The 17036-nt window shown below is 40.7% G+C and overlaps 1 protein-coding gene across 1 annotated transcript in view; it reads left to right on the plus strand.

Annotated features, from left to right (window-relative positions):
• Window positions 1-17036, plus strand: part of LOC126162288 (sterol regulatory element-binding protein cleavage-activating protein) — a 284313-nt gene that overhangs the window by 84042 nt on the left and 183235 nt on the right. The window contains exon 8 of the mRNA XM_049918707.1: window positions 502-636. Within this exon, the coding sequence (XP_049774664.1) occupies window positions 502-636 (135 nt within the window). The remainder of the gene's footprint in view (window positions 1-501; window positions 637-17036) is intronic.

Here is a 17036-nt window from a genome sequence, read left to right on the forward strand (position 1 = left end):
TATTTAGTGTTGAGATGACAGTAGAAATTGTCAGCCTGTTCCTCTAAGTATGACAGGAGAGGAACACCAGTTTGCCATCAAGTGAAACAGAACCAAATTGGAGCAGATCTAAGAAACACACAAATTTGAAAACATGACTTAATTTCTAACTATCGGATTCTTTTTAGGATTCTCTCTTAGCGAGAAAGTTCGTAAACCACAAAGAAAGGGTAAGATGTACAAGAACTGAATGCAAAGAAAAGTCACTTTAAATCCTGTATCCACAGAGGACTATGAAATGATTTAGGGAAAACAATGACTAACAGAAAAAATAAGTTTTAGAGTAATGAACTTTTGGTTACAACAGGTGAATGATGAGAACTGAACTCGGACAGTGGCAAGTTTCCCACCCAGTATGTTGCTTCTTATACTTTTATTTTTATATGGAGATGGACAACTATGTTCATATTTTTTGCCTAGTTATGGATTTTTCGTACATCATCTGATTATTTATGTTTCCAGGTTTTGGCATCTCTCTTAATGTCTGTGGGTCTATGCTTCTCTTTTGGCCTGACCCTGTCCATGAGTGGTCGTGACTACTATCCATACCTTGTTGTAATTGTTGGACTGGAAAACGTAATTATTCTCACAAAATCGGTAAGTAGAAACAGGACTATAAATTTATCTTGTAGAAGTTTATTTTTTCACCAGTATGATTGTGGATGGCAACCCAGTTCTAAGCAAAGAAGGGAAAGCAGAAAGGTGGAAGGAGTATATAGAGGGTCTATACAAGGGCGATGTACTTGAGGACAATATTATGGAAATGGAAGAGGATGTAGATGAAGATGAAATGGGAGATATGATACTGCGTATAGAGTTTGACAGAGCACTGAAAGACCTGAGTCGAAACAAGGCACCGGGAGTAGACAACATTCCATTGGAACTACTGACGGCCTTGGGAGAGCCAGTCCTGACAAAACTCTACCATCTGGTGAGCAAGATGTATGAGACAGGCAAAATACCCTCAGACTTAAAGAAGAATATAATAATTCCAATCCCAAAGAAAGCAGGTGTTGACAGATGTGAAAATTACTGAACTATCAGTTTAATAAGTCACAGCTGCAAAATACTAACGCGAATTCTTTACAGACAAATGGAAAAACTGGTAGAAGCCGACCTCGGCGAAGATCAGTTTGGATTCCGCAGAAATGTTGGAACATGTGAGGCAAGGAAAGGCAAACCTACATTTCTAGCATTTGTAGACTTAGAGAAAGCTTTTGAAAATGTTGACTGGAATACTCTCTTTCAAATTTTAAAGGTGGCAAGGGTAAAATATAGGGAGCGAAAGGCTATTTACAATTTGTACAGAAACCAGACGGCAGTTATGAGGGTCGAAGGGGTATGAAAGGGAAGTAGTGGTTGGATAGGGAGTGAGACAGGGTTGTAGCCTCTCCCCGATGTTATTCAATCTGTATATTGAGCAAGCAGTAAAGGAAACAAAAGAAAAATTCGGAGTGGGTATTAAAATCCATGGAGAAGAAATAAAAACTTTGAGGTTCGCTAATGACATTTTAATTCTGTCAGAGACAGCAAAGGACTTGGAAGAGCAGTTGAACGGAATGGACAGTGTCTTGAAAGGAGGATATAAGATGAACATCAACAACAGCAAAACGACGATAATGGAATGTAGTCGAATTAAGTCGGGTGAAGCCGGGGGAATTAGATTAGGAAATGAGACACTTAAAGTAGTAAAGGAGTTTTGCTTTTTCGGGATCAAAATAACTGATGATGGTCGAAGTAGAGTAAATATAAAATGTAGACTGGCAATGGCAAGGAAAGCGTTTCTGAAGAAGAGAAATTTGTTAACATCGAGTATAGATGTAAGTGTCAGGAAGTCGTTTCTGAAAGTATTTGTATGGAGTGTAGCCATGTATGGAAGTGAAACATGGACGATAAATAGTTTGGACAAGAAGAGAATAGAAGCTTTTGAAATGTGGTGCTACAGAAGAATGCTGAAGATTAGATGGGTAGATCACGTAACTAATGAGGAGGTATTGAATAGGATTGGGGAGAAGAGAAGTTTGTGGCACAACTTGACCAAAAGAAGGGATCGGTTGGTAGGACATGTTCTGAGGCATCAAGGGATCACGAATTTAGTATTGGAGGGCAGCGTGGAGGGTAAAAATCGTAGGGGGAGACCAAGAGATGAATACACTAAGCAGATTCAGAAGGATGTAGGTTGCAGTAGGTACTGGGAGATGAAGAAGCTTGCACAGGATAGAGTAGCATGGAGAGCTGCATCAAACCAGTCTCAGGACTGAAGACCACAACAACAACAACAACAACAATGACTTACCTAAATCACTTCCTTGGAAACAGCGTGGGTGGTTTTTCTTCTCTCTCCTTCCCCAATCTGAGTTTGTGGTTTGTCTCAAATGATCTCATTTATGTGGAAAATTAGACCCTAACTTTCTTTTTTATGCCCTCATGTGTAACTTATTCGACCTGAAATGTAACCGGTGTGTTTGGAAAATGTTTATTTTTGTGTTTGTGTTGTTTATGTGAGGTAGTGCCAGATTGAAACTTGGGCAGTGTCTTGAAAGGGTTAATGTTATTATTTTCTTTCATTATTTTTAAACAACATCTCTAGTTGTCTTCTTAGGTGTCATGTGCGGATTTTGCTGTTGCTGGTTGGAGTTCAAGCAGCCAGCAACAACATGTGTACTCGACACCTGATGTTGACTGCTTGCAAAAGTGTCAAAATAATGTGAAGGGAAATGACAACATTAACTAGATTGTAGATCTTGAAACTTGGAACTCATTCTTCTAATTTTAGTATAGTCCAGTTAGTTCCCTGCATTCTATAAAGTATGCACATAATAGCTTCTCTCAGAGTTTGTCCAGTAAATGCCATAAACATGTAGACCAGTAAGACTTCAGTTATGTAGACTCTTTGTTGTCCCTCTTTTTATGAAGAGGTTCCTACAGGAAAATTTAATTTTAACATATATTGACTAATAAAAAATTACAGACTTTTACTGATTTGAGGATCTGCTTAAAAGTTTACCATAACAACTATTGTAAACTTATGCCGTTAATTGGTCATCTATGTTTTGGAAATACAAGGAGAAATAAAATAAACAAAAATAAGTTGTGTACATTAATTTTTATCTTCCGTGCCTCCTTTGTTTAGCCTGTCATCTGTTATACCACATTCTTTAATCATCATTGTCATCATCTCCCCAACAAGGGGAGCTGTGAAATTATAGAACCGAAATCCGCAATGTGCCCCCTCTGCCACTCCCCCCCACCCCCTCCTTTTGGGGGGGGGGGGGGGTACATTGCGGATTTCAGTTCTATACTGATGTGTGAATGAGAATGTTAACAGTGTCTTTTACTTGAAAACATATTGTCTGCTCGCCGCTCTCTCATTAACTGTGTAGACCCAGCAGCTGACACACCTCATATCATTTGCATCATATCTCAGGGTGACACCTGACAACGTTGCTGCATGAAATACATAAGTGTGCCACTGGTCCCAGTCTAGACTTTTAGTGTCTCCTGCAGAAAAGTATGCCATTGAAGATTATTTGGCCAATTTTGAAGTCAGTTCTATTCCGAGTACAAATGAATTCTGGCAACTGCAGTTTAAACATGGTAGATACACATAAAAAGCCAAAGTACGCTGTATAGATACGCCTGGTTGGCAAGACGGAATTTGCTGCCTGCTCACCACTCGACAGCAGCAATAGTATATAAATAAAGTTCGCTATCACAGTTGAGTCCAATTCTCAAAATTTCTCACATGCTGTGATCCAATGCCATCTGTTGGTACTATCTCCAAAATCGGTCTCTCCACTGTAATTATTCTTGTGATAACAACTGCAGTCATTTTAATGTGATTTGTTTCATTTGTTAGACATTTAATTCTGTCTTGAAATTTCTTTCTCGTTTTATTTGAATGTTACCACCTTGTTCTAAAGCTGATTGAAAGATGGTAATGTTTTCCCAAATATTCTAATACGTGATCAGCTATCGAATTTTCATTTGCAATGCACTTCATGAATCATTAGTTTCTCATAACCAAATGAAATAATAACTTGGGTTCATAATGATGTAATGGGTTCTGAAGAATAACAGTATGAGAACTTCTATTGCAAACCTATTCAAATACAATAAAAGTTTGTGAATTGATAGAATTTAGTGCTGTTTCCTTCAGAGTTTCACCAAATTGTTAATTTTTTTAAGCAAAGCATTAAATTGCTGTTGTAGCTGCCACTGCCAAATGTAGTTGTTGACGTGCGGTGGTGGAATGTTGGACATGGATGGAAACTGTCAGGATGCGTCATATTAAAACTTGGCCGTGATCTTCAAGTGTTTTATTATTCCCAGCTACAGTGCCACACTCCTCTTTGTCTACGTCACGGGGTCCTGCGATGCCGAGGTCGCGACTTCGCTGTCTGCCGAACAGCTTGGCACTGGAGGCTACCTCAGTGATCCATGCAGTGTACTGCGGTGTGCCGGCCATGTACAGCCGCAGAGTTTTGACAACTACAGGCTGCACAGGCCGACTCAGTGGCCTTTGCCTCAGGATGCCTTCGCATGTGTTGGGAGCCAACAAGACTGCCCGCGGTAGCGAACTGCCGAGTAGCCCGCTGCTGGCTCGCTACATGCCTCTGCTGGTCTCAGAGGGTCAAACCAGCAACCCGCCGTGGTCTTGAACGCTGGCGTCCCATCTGCTGCTGCATGTAGCTGGTGGTGTGACACACCCCGCCATCCAGGAGAGCTGCCACACTAGAATCCCCTCGTTAGAAAACCAGCACCTATTTACAGGCGGCTGTGCGCCTCTGTTTTGCTAACACACCACTTCAAGTCACGTACTCATAACAACTAGGTAGGCCAGTGGGCCCCTTCTGCCTGTAACTTGCACCATGCAAACCGCAGCATTTGCTCTTTTCAGTGGTTCTATGGCCCTGTGGTCTCCATTCCACTTCGCAGCTGCTGGTAAGCGTAACTTATGCCAACAGGCCTGTGCCTGGCTGTAACTTGTGCACTCAGAAATATTGCACCGAATCTAACTTTTTCTATCTTAACGGTGGTGCTGCTACATTATTCCCCCCTTTGGAAAGACCAGCTCCACAAGTCGACCTCTAACTACTCTTCAACTTGTTTGCGTTGGCACGTATTTAAGAAGTATGTACTACTACGATTAGAAAACTTAGATGTGGTGTAGTCCTCTTAAACACATGACATGAGACAAAACATAAAAATTCCTTACTGGATGACCACTCCACTTAATGCTCGATCATCCTCTTACCTACCCATCTTGCGCCCTCGGTATCCAATCCACTGGGATTTGGACTACCATCGATTCCCTCTTGGGATTTCCTCTTCGCCTGATCAGAATGAAAACAGCACACAACAGAGTTAAGGCTGCGATGGCACTTTGCACAGAGGTGCTCAAACGATCGTTACTTGTCATTGCCTTTCCCTATATTGAGCAACGTGCTGCACAAGCTGTTCGGCTGAAATGCGCCCCCTCTTGCTCTGGAATGAACTGGTTTATGGATCTCAACAAACTTGAACCCCGAGTTTGATTTAACAAGGTCAGATTCTACCTTGACAAACTCTAAAGTTGCTTCTGGCCAGTACAGCAGCGGCTGTGTAACATTCAATTGCGTGACTCCTGAAATTGATGTTAGCAGATGGAAGGTTGGTCCTATTATGTTACATGCAGTTCCATTGATTAAAATTCCACTCCCTTCAAGCTCTATACGTTTCGCTTCTGCAAATACTCCCTGTTTAAAACAACTTGCTACTACTATCAAATTTTTGTAGGTGGAGAAGATCCAATGCATCCCGACCCGTTGCAAGTTCAATTTTGGCTCCACGATGTCACTTGGACAGTCTATTTCATTTCTCCTGGCTAAAAATAACTGCACTGTGCACTTGTTCGGATTGGTGCTTATCACCCTGACTGGACGCATCATTACCTTCCCTGTTTGGCAGCTCCGTAATCCCTCCCTTGTCATCTTGGCATACCGGCTGTTAACTGCCGAGATCAGCAATACCTCCTCAGTTTTTACTTCTACCAACTTGCTAAACGCTCCCCTTTTCAGTGGCACGAGGACAGTGATCACCATCACCCTTCCTCCCCCTTCAAAATACTGCTGCCCACAACAGGCTCACAATACTGGAAAACACATAAAACATATGAAAATACAATGCCTAATTAATCTACGCAAACCCAGTGATACACAACAAGAAAACAAAAAAATACAAATACTGGAGCCACTCTAACTGATGATAACCACTTGTCAAATCCATTGTAGAAAAGTACTGGCACTGACCTAAGTGATCCAAAATCTCCGATATGCTTGGAATGGGATATGCATCCATTACTGTCTTATTATTGAGGTATCGGTAGTCACAACACAACCTGTATTTCTTAGTTCCATCCATAGATTTCTTAGGCACAACGACATGCCTGCTTCCCAGCAACTATTACTATGCTGTATAATACCGTCTGCAAGCTGCTGATCAACGAAATCCTCCACAATCGGCTGCAAATACCTTATATTCTGTGTGGTTTATGGTAAACAGGTGCTTTATTCCCTGTTGGTATCCTGTGTTGCACTAATGGAGTTGCTGGTAACAGCCCTCGCGGAGAAAATAAATCCTTAAATTCCCACAACAATTCTTCCATCTGCTCTTTTTTCCCCTCCTTTCAAATGCTTAACTTTGCTATGCAATGCAGTTTTATCGGCACTTAGTGGTTGATCGCTATGCCTACCTCTCGAACATACGTCTTCATCGTCTGGTACATCCAAATTCGCTACTAAAACTCCTTTTCCCAAATTCGCATCTACAGCGCTAAAATTATCCACGTTCACGGGGTCTACTCGCACATCGTTTCCCTCTTGTAAGCGTACAATACTACATTTCACAAAACAACCTGATGGATCCAAAACTTCATTATCCTCCAATGGTTCAATAACTTATACCGTACCCACAGGTAGATTTGACTACACTTACCCAAAGCAACTTCCCGGTGCCACTAGACACACACTCATGCAAATTAAGCCTTAATGCTAATGTACGCGGCTCAATCGGTTTGTTCATTAAGTTGAGCGCCTCTCGCGGCAGCTCTGCATTGACAACAGTTTCCCCTAACTGAAATAACATTCCACCAAGTTCCACAGTTTGTTGTCCAAGGTCAATTTTGTCATGATGTTGATGGAAGAAATCTACTCCTAGGATCATGTTTTAGCCCTTGCTTACCCATGGTGCTACCTCCATGCATGCATCAAATCGGACTTTTCCTGTGCTAAAGTCAATTGTCTGACCCCAAAGGTGTTACCTCCTTATCCCCCACTCCATGCAACCTGTGTGGTAGTTCTAACTTACTTTGTCCCATTAAACTCTCAGTAGCCACTGACACTTGCACCCCTGTATCCAACAAAATCTTTAAACTTTTTAGTCCCTGTGGCTCCTACCACTGAACATTCCACCTCTGCATACGTATTTGTAGCATTGAAATTAAACAGGACCTCCCTTAGGTGGGTCTTCGGCCCCCTCTGCCATTTAACGATTGTCCACTCCTACTACCAACTCCAGTTCTCCACCCTCCACACTGCTGATTTCCACCCCTTCCTCTATTCCTCAGTGACTGGGTACATTGCCTCTGCACATGTCCCTTACGACCACACTCATAACATTTTATACTAGCTGTAAACTCTGTTTGTCTATCATGTACCCCTGTTTCCACATCTATTTCTTCACATTGAATTGCCAGCTGAATAGCCGAATACAAATCTTTCAGAGTCCCTTCACGCACTTTCCGCACCATATGCGCCGGTAACCCCCTCAAAAACACATCAAGTGCCCTTTGCTCGGCCCCCTGCAACAGAATACCATTCGCTTCATCGCTCTGACCCAACTCGTAAGTATACTCGTTAATTTCTCTTATTCTGTCCGCAAATTTCTCTACTGTCTCCCTCTGTCTCTTTGTCATTGTACTCAACCTCTCCATAAAGTACCGAGCGCTATTCAGTTTCTTGTACCTCTGTAAAAGCCCCTCCTTCAACTGCTTAAACTGCCCTGCCTTCGTTAAGGCCTGAGAACACCTTACATATGTCTTCACTTCACCCGTTAATCTAATCTCGGCTACAAGTAACAACTGTTCATCAGACCAACCATACATCACAGCTACAGTTTCCAAGTCCTCCACAAACGAACGCACATCCTCAGATGCTTTGCCAGGAAACGGAATAACCAAACTCGTGGAAGCTGCGTCAATCTCCTGTTGCGGCACCCTAGGCAACGACGACTGATCAGATGCAGTTTCCCGCTCACTACTAGATGTTAATTCACTTCTCAACTGTGTATTGTCTGCTATTAATTGTGCTACCTTTTCCAATAATATCTGTTCCATTTCTTGATTCCGACACACCTTGCATCCCTGACTCTACCATTGAGTTGCTTTCATTCCCATTTAGTCCCATTTCAACCTATAAAATCCCACAGAAACAAAACATTTAACTACAAAAGTAAACTGACTTCCTACATCTCAGTATCTCATCCTGCATTTTAGGAGGAGATAAATAAAACATCATACTCAACCCAATACACAAGTAATTAAATGTCACCAAAAAAAAGAAAGAAAGAAAGAAAAAACTCTTACTGCCCTAAACACACTAACACTTACTCTGACAATGCAAAGAAAGTGAACGTCCAACACTCAAAAAGAAAAATTGGTCAACACTCACCACATTTCGTGACAGTAATGCAGGTAGTGGGCTTGAACGTCGTACTGTACAGATGACGCCCGCTATTCTGACACCAAATGTAGCTGTCACTACCAAATGTAGATGTTGGCATGTGGTGGAGGAATGTTGGACATGGATGGAAACTGTCAGGACTTCGCCTTACAATTGAGTAAATACCGTATTTTAATGAACTACTCCAAGGAATTTTCATTCCCATTGCATTGTCACTAGTATTGCTTTTCTTTGAACAGGTTGTATTGCTTCATCATTAAAGGACTCTTATATCCAGTTTCCAGTAGTATTATTTGAAGTATCGTTCCATATTTAGGCCACTCCAAAAGGCATTTTAGAGCAACTGCCAGCATAGGTTTAGACTGCTTCTAACATGGAGAATATACACTTTTATAGCCACTCCTGTGAAGTACAGACACTACAACCCTTATAGCCACTCCTATGAATCACAGAGGCTATAGGTAATAGGATACAAAGATAGTTCTTCCCCTTTTTCCATTGTTGAGACTTTTGTATTCTCTTCTGCTTTCAAAACCATCGACTTTCTTTATCTATTACTCTGACAAGGTCCCCTTACATTGTACTACCAGATGGAGTGCCAGATGGACTCGAGTTTTTTTTTTTAATGAGGTTGTTACTCTTCCTCCTCCTCCTCCTCCTCCTCTTTCTTCACCATTTGGAAGGTGAGGCCCTGGGCTTGGAGCTGCTGCTGGCAGAAATTATGGATAACTTTTAATGTCTAGGAAATGTGATAATGATGAATGCAAAAATCGAGGCAGAAGTTGTCTACCATCACAGTGGGCATGGTTTGGAATCAAGGGTACAACAGAGCAACCCATTTTATCAGTAACTGAGCTTAGTCTGGGGAAGGGAGCATCAGAGACCTGGACAATGACTGAAAGAGAGTAGAATCCAACCCAGTGGAATGACATACCTAAGAAGCATGTTAGGGAAAATTAGGAGAGACAGAGTTAGAAATGAGGATATTATGAACAAAATTGGAGTAGAAAAGCTGAATGGTAGATTTGAGAAGAACAGGTTAAAATGGTTTGAACATGTAAAGAGAATGGAAGATGGAGGAATATCAAAACAAATGATGAACGCCAAATTTGAGGGCAAGACTTGTAGCAAGATGGATTGACTCACTAAAGACCAGTTTAAGAGCAAGGAATGTGGATGGGACCAAAACAGCTGAAGAAGACTAAGAAGAAGAATTGTGGAAGACAGGTGGAAGTGGATAAGTACCTTAAATGTCCCAACCCACCCTGATTGTGGATAATGGGGAAACAAAAATGAAGACTTGTGCTATTGGTAACCTCAACTCTGCTTATATCATCTGCCAGTCAGCTTTCTTAACCATGTAACAAGGTTTTGGCATAAACTGTAAGAATCCTGAGTTTACTTGGACAGCTTAAGAAGAAGCCGTAAAATAAAACTTTTCTAATACTCTATGTGATCAAAAGTATCCGGACACCCCCAAAAACAAACGTTTTTCATACGAGGTGCGTTGTGCTGCCACCTACTGCCAGGTACTCCATACCTGCGGCCTCAGTAGTCTTTAAACATTGTGAGAGAACAGAATGGGGCGCTCCATGGAACATACAGACTTCGAACGTGATCAGGTGATTGGGTGTCACTTGTGTCATATGTCTGTACGTGAGATTAACACACTCCTAAACATCCCTAGGTCCACTGTTTCCAACATGATAATGAAGTGGAAACATGGAGGGACATGTACAGCACAAAAACATACAGGCCAACCTTGTCTGTTGACTGACAGAGACCGCAGACATTTGAAGATGGTCGTAATGTGTAATAGGCAGACATCTGTCCAGACCATCACACAGGAATTCCAAACTGCTTCAGGGTCCACTGCGAGTTCTATGACAGTTAGGTGGGAGGTGAGAAGTCTTGGATTTCATGGTCGAGTGGCTGCTCATAAGCCACACATCACGCTGGTAAATGCCAAATGACGCCTCACTTGGTGGAAGGTGCATGAGCATTGGACGATTGAACAGTGGAAAAACATTGTGTGGAATGACAAATCACGGTACACAATGTGGCGATCCAGTGGCAGGGTGTGGGTATGGTGAATGCCCAGTGAACGTCATCTGCCAGCGTGTGTAGTGCTAACAGGTAAAATTCGGAGGCAGTGGTGTTACGGTGTGGTCATGTTTTTCTTGGAGGAGACGTGCACCCCTTGTTGTTATGCATGGCACTATCAAAGCACAGGCCTACATTGATGTTTTAAGCACCTTCCTGCTTCCCACTGTTGGAGAGCAATTCGGGGATGGCGATTGCATCTTCCAACGTGATAGAGCATGTGTTCATAATGCACAGCCAGTGGTGGATTGGTTTCCACGATGACAATATCCCTGTAATGGACTGGCCTGCTCAGAGTCCTGACCTGAATTCTATAGAAAACCTTTGGGATGGTTTGCAATGCCGACTTTGTGACAGGCCTCACCGTCCGACATCGATACCTCTCCTTAGTGCAGCACTCCATGAAGAATGGGCTGCCATTCCCCAAGAAACCTTCCAGCACCTGATTGAATGTATGCCTGCGAGAATGGAAGCTGTCATCAAGGCTAATGGCAGGTCAACACCATATTGAATTCCAGCATTACTGATGGAGGGCGCCATGAACTTGTAAGTCATTTTCAGCCAGGTGTCTGGAGATACTTTTGATCACATAGTGTATATACACACTCTCAGCCTCTGTCCTATATTTTTGTTTTGACAGTGCATTTGAAAATCGATAGCAATAATGAACATGGTTTGACACTGAATTTAGTGGCTCAGAAAATGATGAATCTGACTTTACGTCATTGGAGACTCTTTAAGTGACCCAGTTTGTCAGCTGACTGTTTGGCAAGTGCTCATCATTGGTATAAAATAAATATATCTGCTGTGCTCTACCCAATTTCTCCAAGATTTTTGTTGATAGGAAATTCTTTTTGTTCATCTAGTGAACAATTGTGTGGATGATCTCGTGCCTCATGTGGATCAGTGCTTTGGCAATGACTTGATATATATACACACAGATATGAAAAAGCACCTCAACTTTTTCTGATAATTCTGTGTGAACCATCCTATGCTAAAACTGAAGCTAAACTGCATTTAGTCTTTACTGAATACCTCAACACCGAATTAAAAAAGCTTTTGCACATGAGAAGAGATGTAAATATTGACAAAAATTGGATGCGTTAGGAAGGCGACATATATGAAGGAAAAGGAACAGAATTTGACAAAATGTATCAAGAAATGCCACACTTAATTCTGATCGTAGTGACACTGGTGGAACCTTTTGGAATAAAGGTTATTGCCTAACAAAGATATTTACTGTGCTTCTCCTCAACTTCTTGACTTACTTGTTAGTGCACAAAGAACTGATATGTAAGAAACTGTGTGGTCTGTCAGAAGATACATGCCTCCATTATTTTGCTGTAAGAAACTAAAGACAGGAGAAATTACTTTTCAGAGAGGAAAAAGTGACAACAGTTGGTTGGAAGGACAAAAGAGATGTTTCTATCCTGACCACTATATACAGTGCCAAAATTAGAGCTGTAAACAAAAGGCACAGAGAAGTATTGAAGCCAGTTTCTGTTGTGACATACAACGAAATCATGGGCAGAGTACACAAAGTAGATCAGCATTTAGCTAACAACCCAGTGACATGTAAAAGAGGAAATAAATATTACAAGAAAATATTTTGCCATTATATTGAACTTGGTTTGTGGGACACATATGTTATGTTCAAAAATCAAGCCGCTAAGAAAAATCGTCTCAAGTTTTTTGTATTGCTGTTATCGAGTACATCATTTTAAAACACAAGAAAGAGGAGGAGCAGATTATGTATTTTAAGCCCAACCCCAGGCGACTGATTGGCAGACATTTCCTGTCACTAATTCCACCCACTGTGAAGAAACATCACACATAGGGCAGTGGTAATTACCTCCTGAGGTGTAAATTGAAATTTTCTGAGAGGTAAAAACCAAAAGCATTTGATTGTGTTTCAGTAATGATACTAAATTACTATTGAAAGATCATTACTATTATCATAGTTATATGAGGGTTGACTGAAAAGTAATGCCTGTACCTTCATAACTCTTCAACAGTTGGCAGCATTGGTATGTGGCAGGTACTGGCTTGTTCAGTAGCCTCTTCTCTCAGCTCAAGTTGGCAGCAAGCCTTAGCATTGAATGGTTGTGTTGTTACAGTGAAAAGTATGGAATCCTGCACAGACAGTCGGTCAATGTGATTTAAGCAACATGCAGTCATTGAATTCTTGACAGCAGAAGGTGTCACCCCAAAGGAGATTCATCACAGAATGAAAGCAGTTAATGGTGATTGTGTTGATGTGAGTACTGTGCGTCTTCATTCTTGTAATGCGAGAGGAGTTCCTGGAAAATTTCAAGTCTTTGTGCTTTCATTTCACGAGTCAGCATCTGGGGTACCCATTGTGCACAACGATAGCCAATAATGTGACCCTCACATTCTTGTGAAATGCCGATTGTGCTTGCAGTTTCTCTCTGAGTGATATGACGATCGTCCTGAATCAGTCAGTCAACATTTTGCATGTGAAACTCGGTGGTTGCTGTCACAGGACTTCCAACTCTTTGTCACGCAGGTCAGATGTTCCCGCCTCAACATCTTTAAACTTACTTGCCCAATGGCACACAGTACTCACATCAACACACGCACCATAAACTGCTTTCATTCTCTGATGAATCTCCTTTGGAGTGACATCTTCTGCTGTCTAGAGAAGATGCTACAGAACAAGCCAGCACCTGCCATATACCAATGCTGCCAACTGTTGAAGAGTTATGAAGGTGGAGGCATTACTTTTCAGTCAACCCTCATATACGACTCTAATATTGATTATGTTAGTTATCAGTAACAACTTTTTTCTCATTAATTGGGATTGATGCATGACACTGCAATGTAGGTTAAAAGTTTCTCACGTAGTACACACACACACACACACACACACACACACACACACACACACACTTTGTGCTTAGTATCATACATTGATGATGGTAAAAGTGAGACATATACATAAAATGCTAAACATCATATGAAAATATCTTCTCCAAGTTAGTTCTTGCAGTGAACTAGAAACTGCTTCATAACTCACTTTGAAATAGAATAATTGTTGTTATCATCAAAGTGGTCAGATACAAAGCATTAACAGCCTAAAGTCTTTCAGTTTCTGCGAGTTCCTAAGTAGGGAGCCAAGCAGTGAAGTGAATTATGGCACGCATTTTAACATGATTGATTTTAAATGGGGAGAGGGCAGAGGGTGAGCAGGCACTGGCAAAGAAAATGAGGTTAGGAAGAACAATGGTGCAGGAGAAGTGTGTACCATTACTTTGGATAGTTAGCTTTCTTATCTGAGAAAAAGTCGTAGATAGCACACAGCAAAAAAATTTTTGAAAAAATTGTATGTGAAAGCTTAGCTTTATTTGTAACTATACTTCACGTATATGAACTTAAACCATTAACTTTTCCTGTTTGTGTTTTTGCACTACTTGAGAGTGATGTTACTATTGGCTGACTACACCATGTGTCCTGTGCTCTGAATATTTGCTGTCATTGCCTGGGGAGATCACATCACATGAGCTATGGTTGGCTAAGAAAAGCAGGCATAATCTTGATTTCAGTGTTTGGGAAGCTGCCGTACTGTATTTGGTGGAATTTATATTTATACCTTTGTAACACAACGTGCAATAAAGATATTTCCAAAACACATTGTTTTCTACAGCTCCAAGGGGAAGTATATTGTCATTCAACATGGGAAAAATGTACTTTCACATGGGGAGTAGTGTATTTTCACATGGGGAAAAAATGTATTTTTAACTGGAAAATCTGGGGAAAATCCAGGATTTTTTTTTCCTACCTGCATATACTGCATGTATAAGGATACCAATAAATGTTTCAAGTTAGTACATGATATAGCAGATATGTGATTGTTTTCACTTTGAGCATATTTGATTGAAAACTCTAGTATTTCATCCAAAATTTGTTCCGAAAAGTTAAAACATTTGTACGAGTGTCAAACTCACAAACATACTTTTTATTTCTTTGATACATGTAGCTTCGCAGTTTTTAGGAGTGTCAGTATAATTTGCGGCAGACTTCAGCCATTTTATTATAAGTTTCTTCTTGTACTGTTTTGGTTCTTCAGAAGTATTTTCTATAGTTTCAGATCTGATATATCTATTTTGTTGTCAAAAGTAGCATTAATTTCAAATGTATCTACCACTTCTACTGCTAAGCCATCACCTCCGTCATTTATGATTATATGTCCGTCTAGGAACAGAGTGAGCTGAGTTGCACAGGATCTCTGTTTGCAGAATCCATGTTGATTTTTATAGAGGAGATTTTCAATCTCCAAAAACATCTTGGTTTTTGAGCATAAAACATGTTCCATAATTCTACAACAGATTGACATCAATGATATAGGCTATAATCATGTGCATATGTCCCATGACCCCTCTTGAAAGCGAGAATGACATGCACATTTTTCCAGTCACTAGGTTCCCTTCATTGCTCCAGTGAGCTATGATAGGCTCCTGCTATAATTGTAATCTTTGTAGAATCTTACAAGTATTTCAGCTGGTCCGGATGCCATTCTTGTACTAAACGTTTGTAGTTGTTTTTCTGTTCTGCCCTCAGTTTTGTCAATATCTGTCATTGTGACATTCATACAATAACTGCAAGGTGGGACTTTATTACGATCATCCACAGTGAAACAATTTTGTAAGACTGAATTCAGTGTTTCAATCTTCTCTGTTTCGGTGCCAGTCACTGAGTGAATTAATAGATAGTTGCTTTAGAACTGCATATTCGTTTTACGTCAGACCAAAATCTCTTGGGGGTTTTAGTCAGATTAGTTGATAAAATTTTGCTTTCAAAGTCATTAAATGCTTCTCATTGCTTTCTGTATGCTCATTTTCACTTTGTTCGGCATTTGTTTGTCAGCTAGGTTTTTTCTTCTCTTGAATCCATGATCAAGTGCCTTTTGTTTATGTTGCAGCTTTCCATCATGGTTATTAAACCATGGTAGATTGTTTCATCCCTTAAGACCTTGCTTGGAACATATTGTCTAAGGCCTATTGAATGATGCTTTTTAATAGTTTCCAGATGTGCTCCCCATCCACATCCTCATCCTTAGTGTTGAATGTGTAGAAAATCATTTCTAACTGGACTATAATTGAAAAATAGGGCAAATAATGTATTCTAAATGTGCAACAGTGTTTTTATGAAAAATAAAAATCATCAGAAATATGAAAAGCATAATAGAATATTATAATATAATGTACTTACAAGGGAAGTCCAGTACTTCAGAGGTATTCATGTTAAAACACAAAGCCAGATATAATGCTTAAACTTACAGAGCTTTCAGACTACAGAACACTTCATTAGCACCTGTCACAAAATGAACTTAAGCTGGCTCCCAACAGAGTGTCAGGGCAAGGGGTACATAAATCACTCACTATAGTGTTGTAGTTCTAATGTGATGAAGAAAAAAAATATCCAAGTGTGTGAAGGGTAGTTTTAATTAAACTTTCTCTACTTGAGTCAATGTAGACGGAAAACTATTTACCGTATGGTTACCCAACTTCATAGGAATGATGTACAGACTGTGCACTGCAGGATTGTGTTGTTAGTAGTGTTAGTGTCATGACTTGATGTTAGGCACTGGTATTGGTACAGTGACGTAGGAGGAACTCTGTCCCCCAAGGACTTGTAGCATGAACAGCACACATTACTGTGATCTGTTTCGCCAACATTTAATCCCTGCTCTGTGGCAGAGAGGTATTTTGAAATCAACTGATTTGATGCACAAGAGAGCTCCACCCCATTTTGCTCGTGATATCACTTGGTTCTTCTGTAACACATCCAGAAAAACCAAATCATTGGCCAATCGTTCCAAACTGTGTAGCCACTAACAGCGTGAGATTTGAACCCATGTGACTCGTGGCTGTGGGGTTTCCTGAAGGACACGGTTTATCAGTGCACATTAACACATAGTGGAGGTTGAAGATGAGCATTTCTGGAAACGGCCAACATCCCACATGAGGTGTTTCAGACAGCAGTAGAGCAATGTATAGTGCAGTTCCAAGTTGTTGTGGATGCAGATGGTCATCACACTCAGCAATGTTTGTAAACTAGAATGTAAATGTAGTACACATTTAACAAATGTTGCCTTCTCATAAAGATATTAAGACGTGTTTCTTTCAATGGTTTATTTGTTATTTCTCTTCTGCC

The sequence above is a fragment of the Schistocerca cancellata genome, chromosome 2, assembly GCF_023864275.1.
Source record: "Schistocerca cancellata isolate TAMUIC-IGC-003103 chromosome 2, iqSchCanc2.1, whole genome shotgun sequence".
In the NCBI taxonomy this organism is placed as follows: Eukaryota; Metazoa; Arthropoda; class Insecta; order Orthoptera; family Acrididae; genus Schistocerca; species Schistocerca cancellata.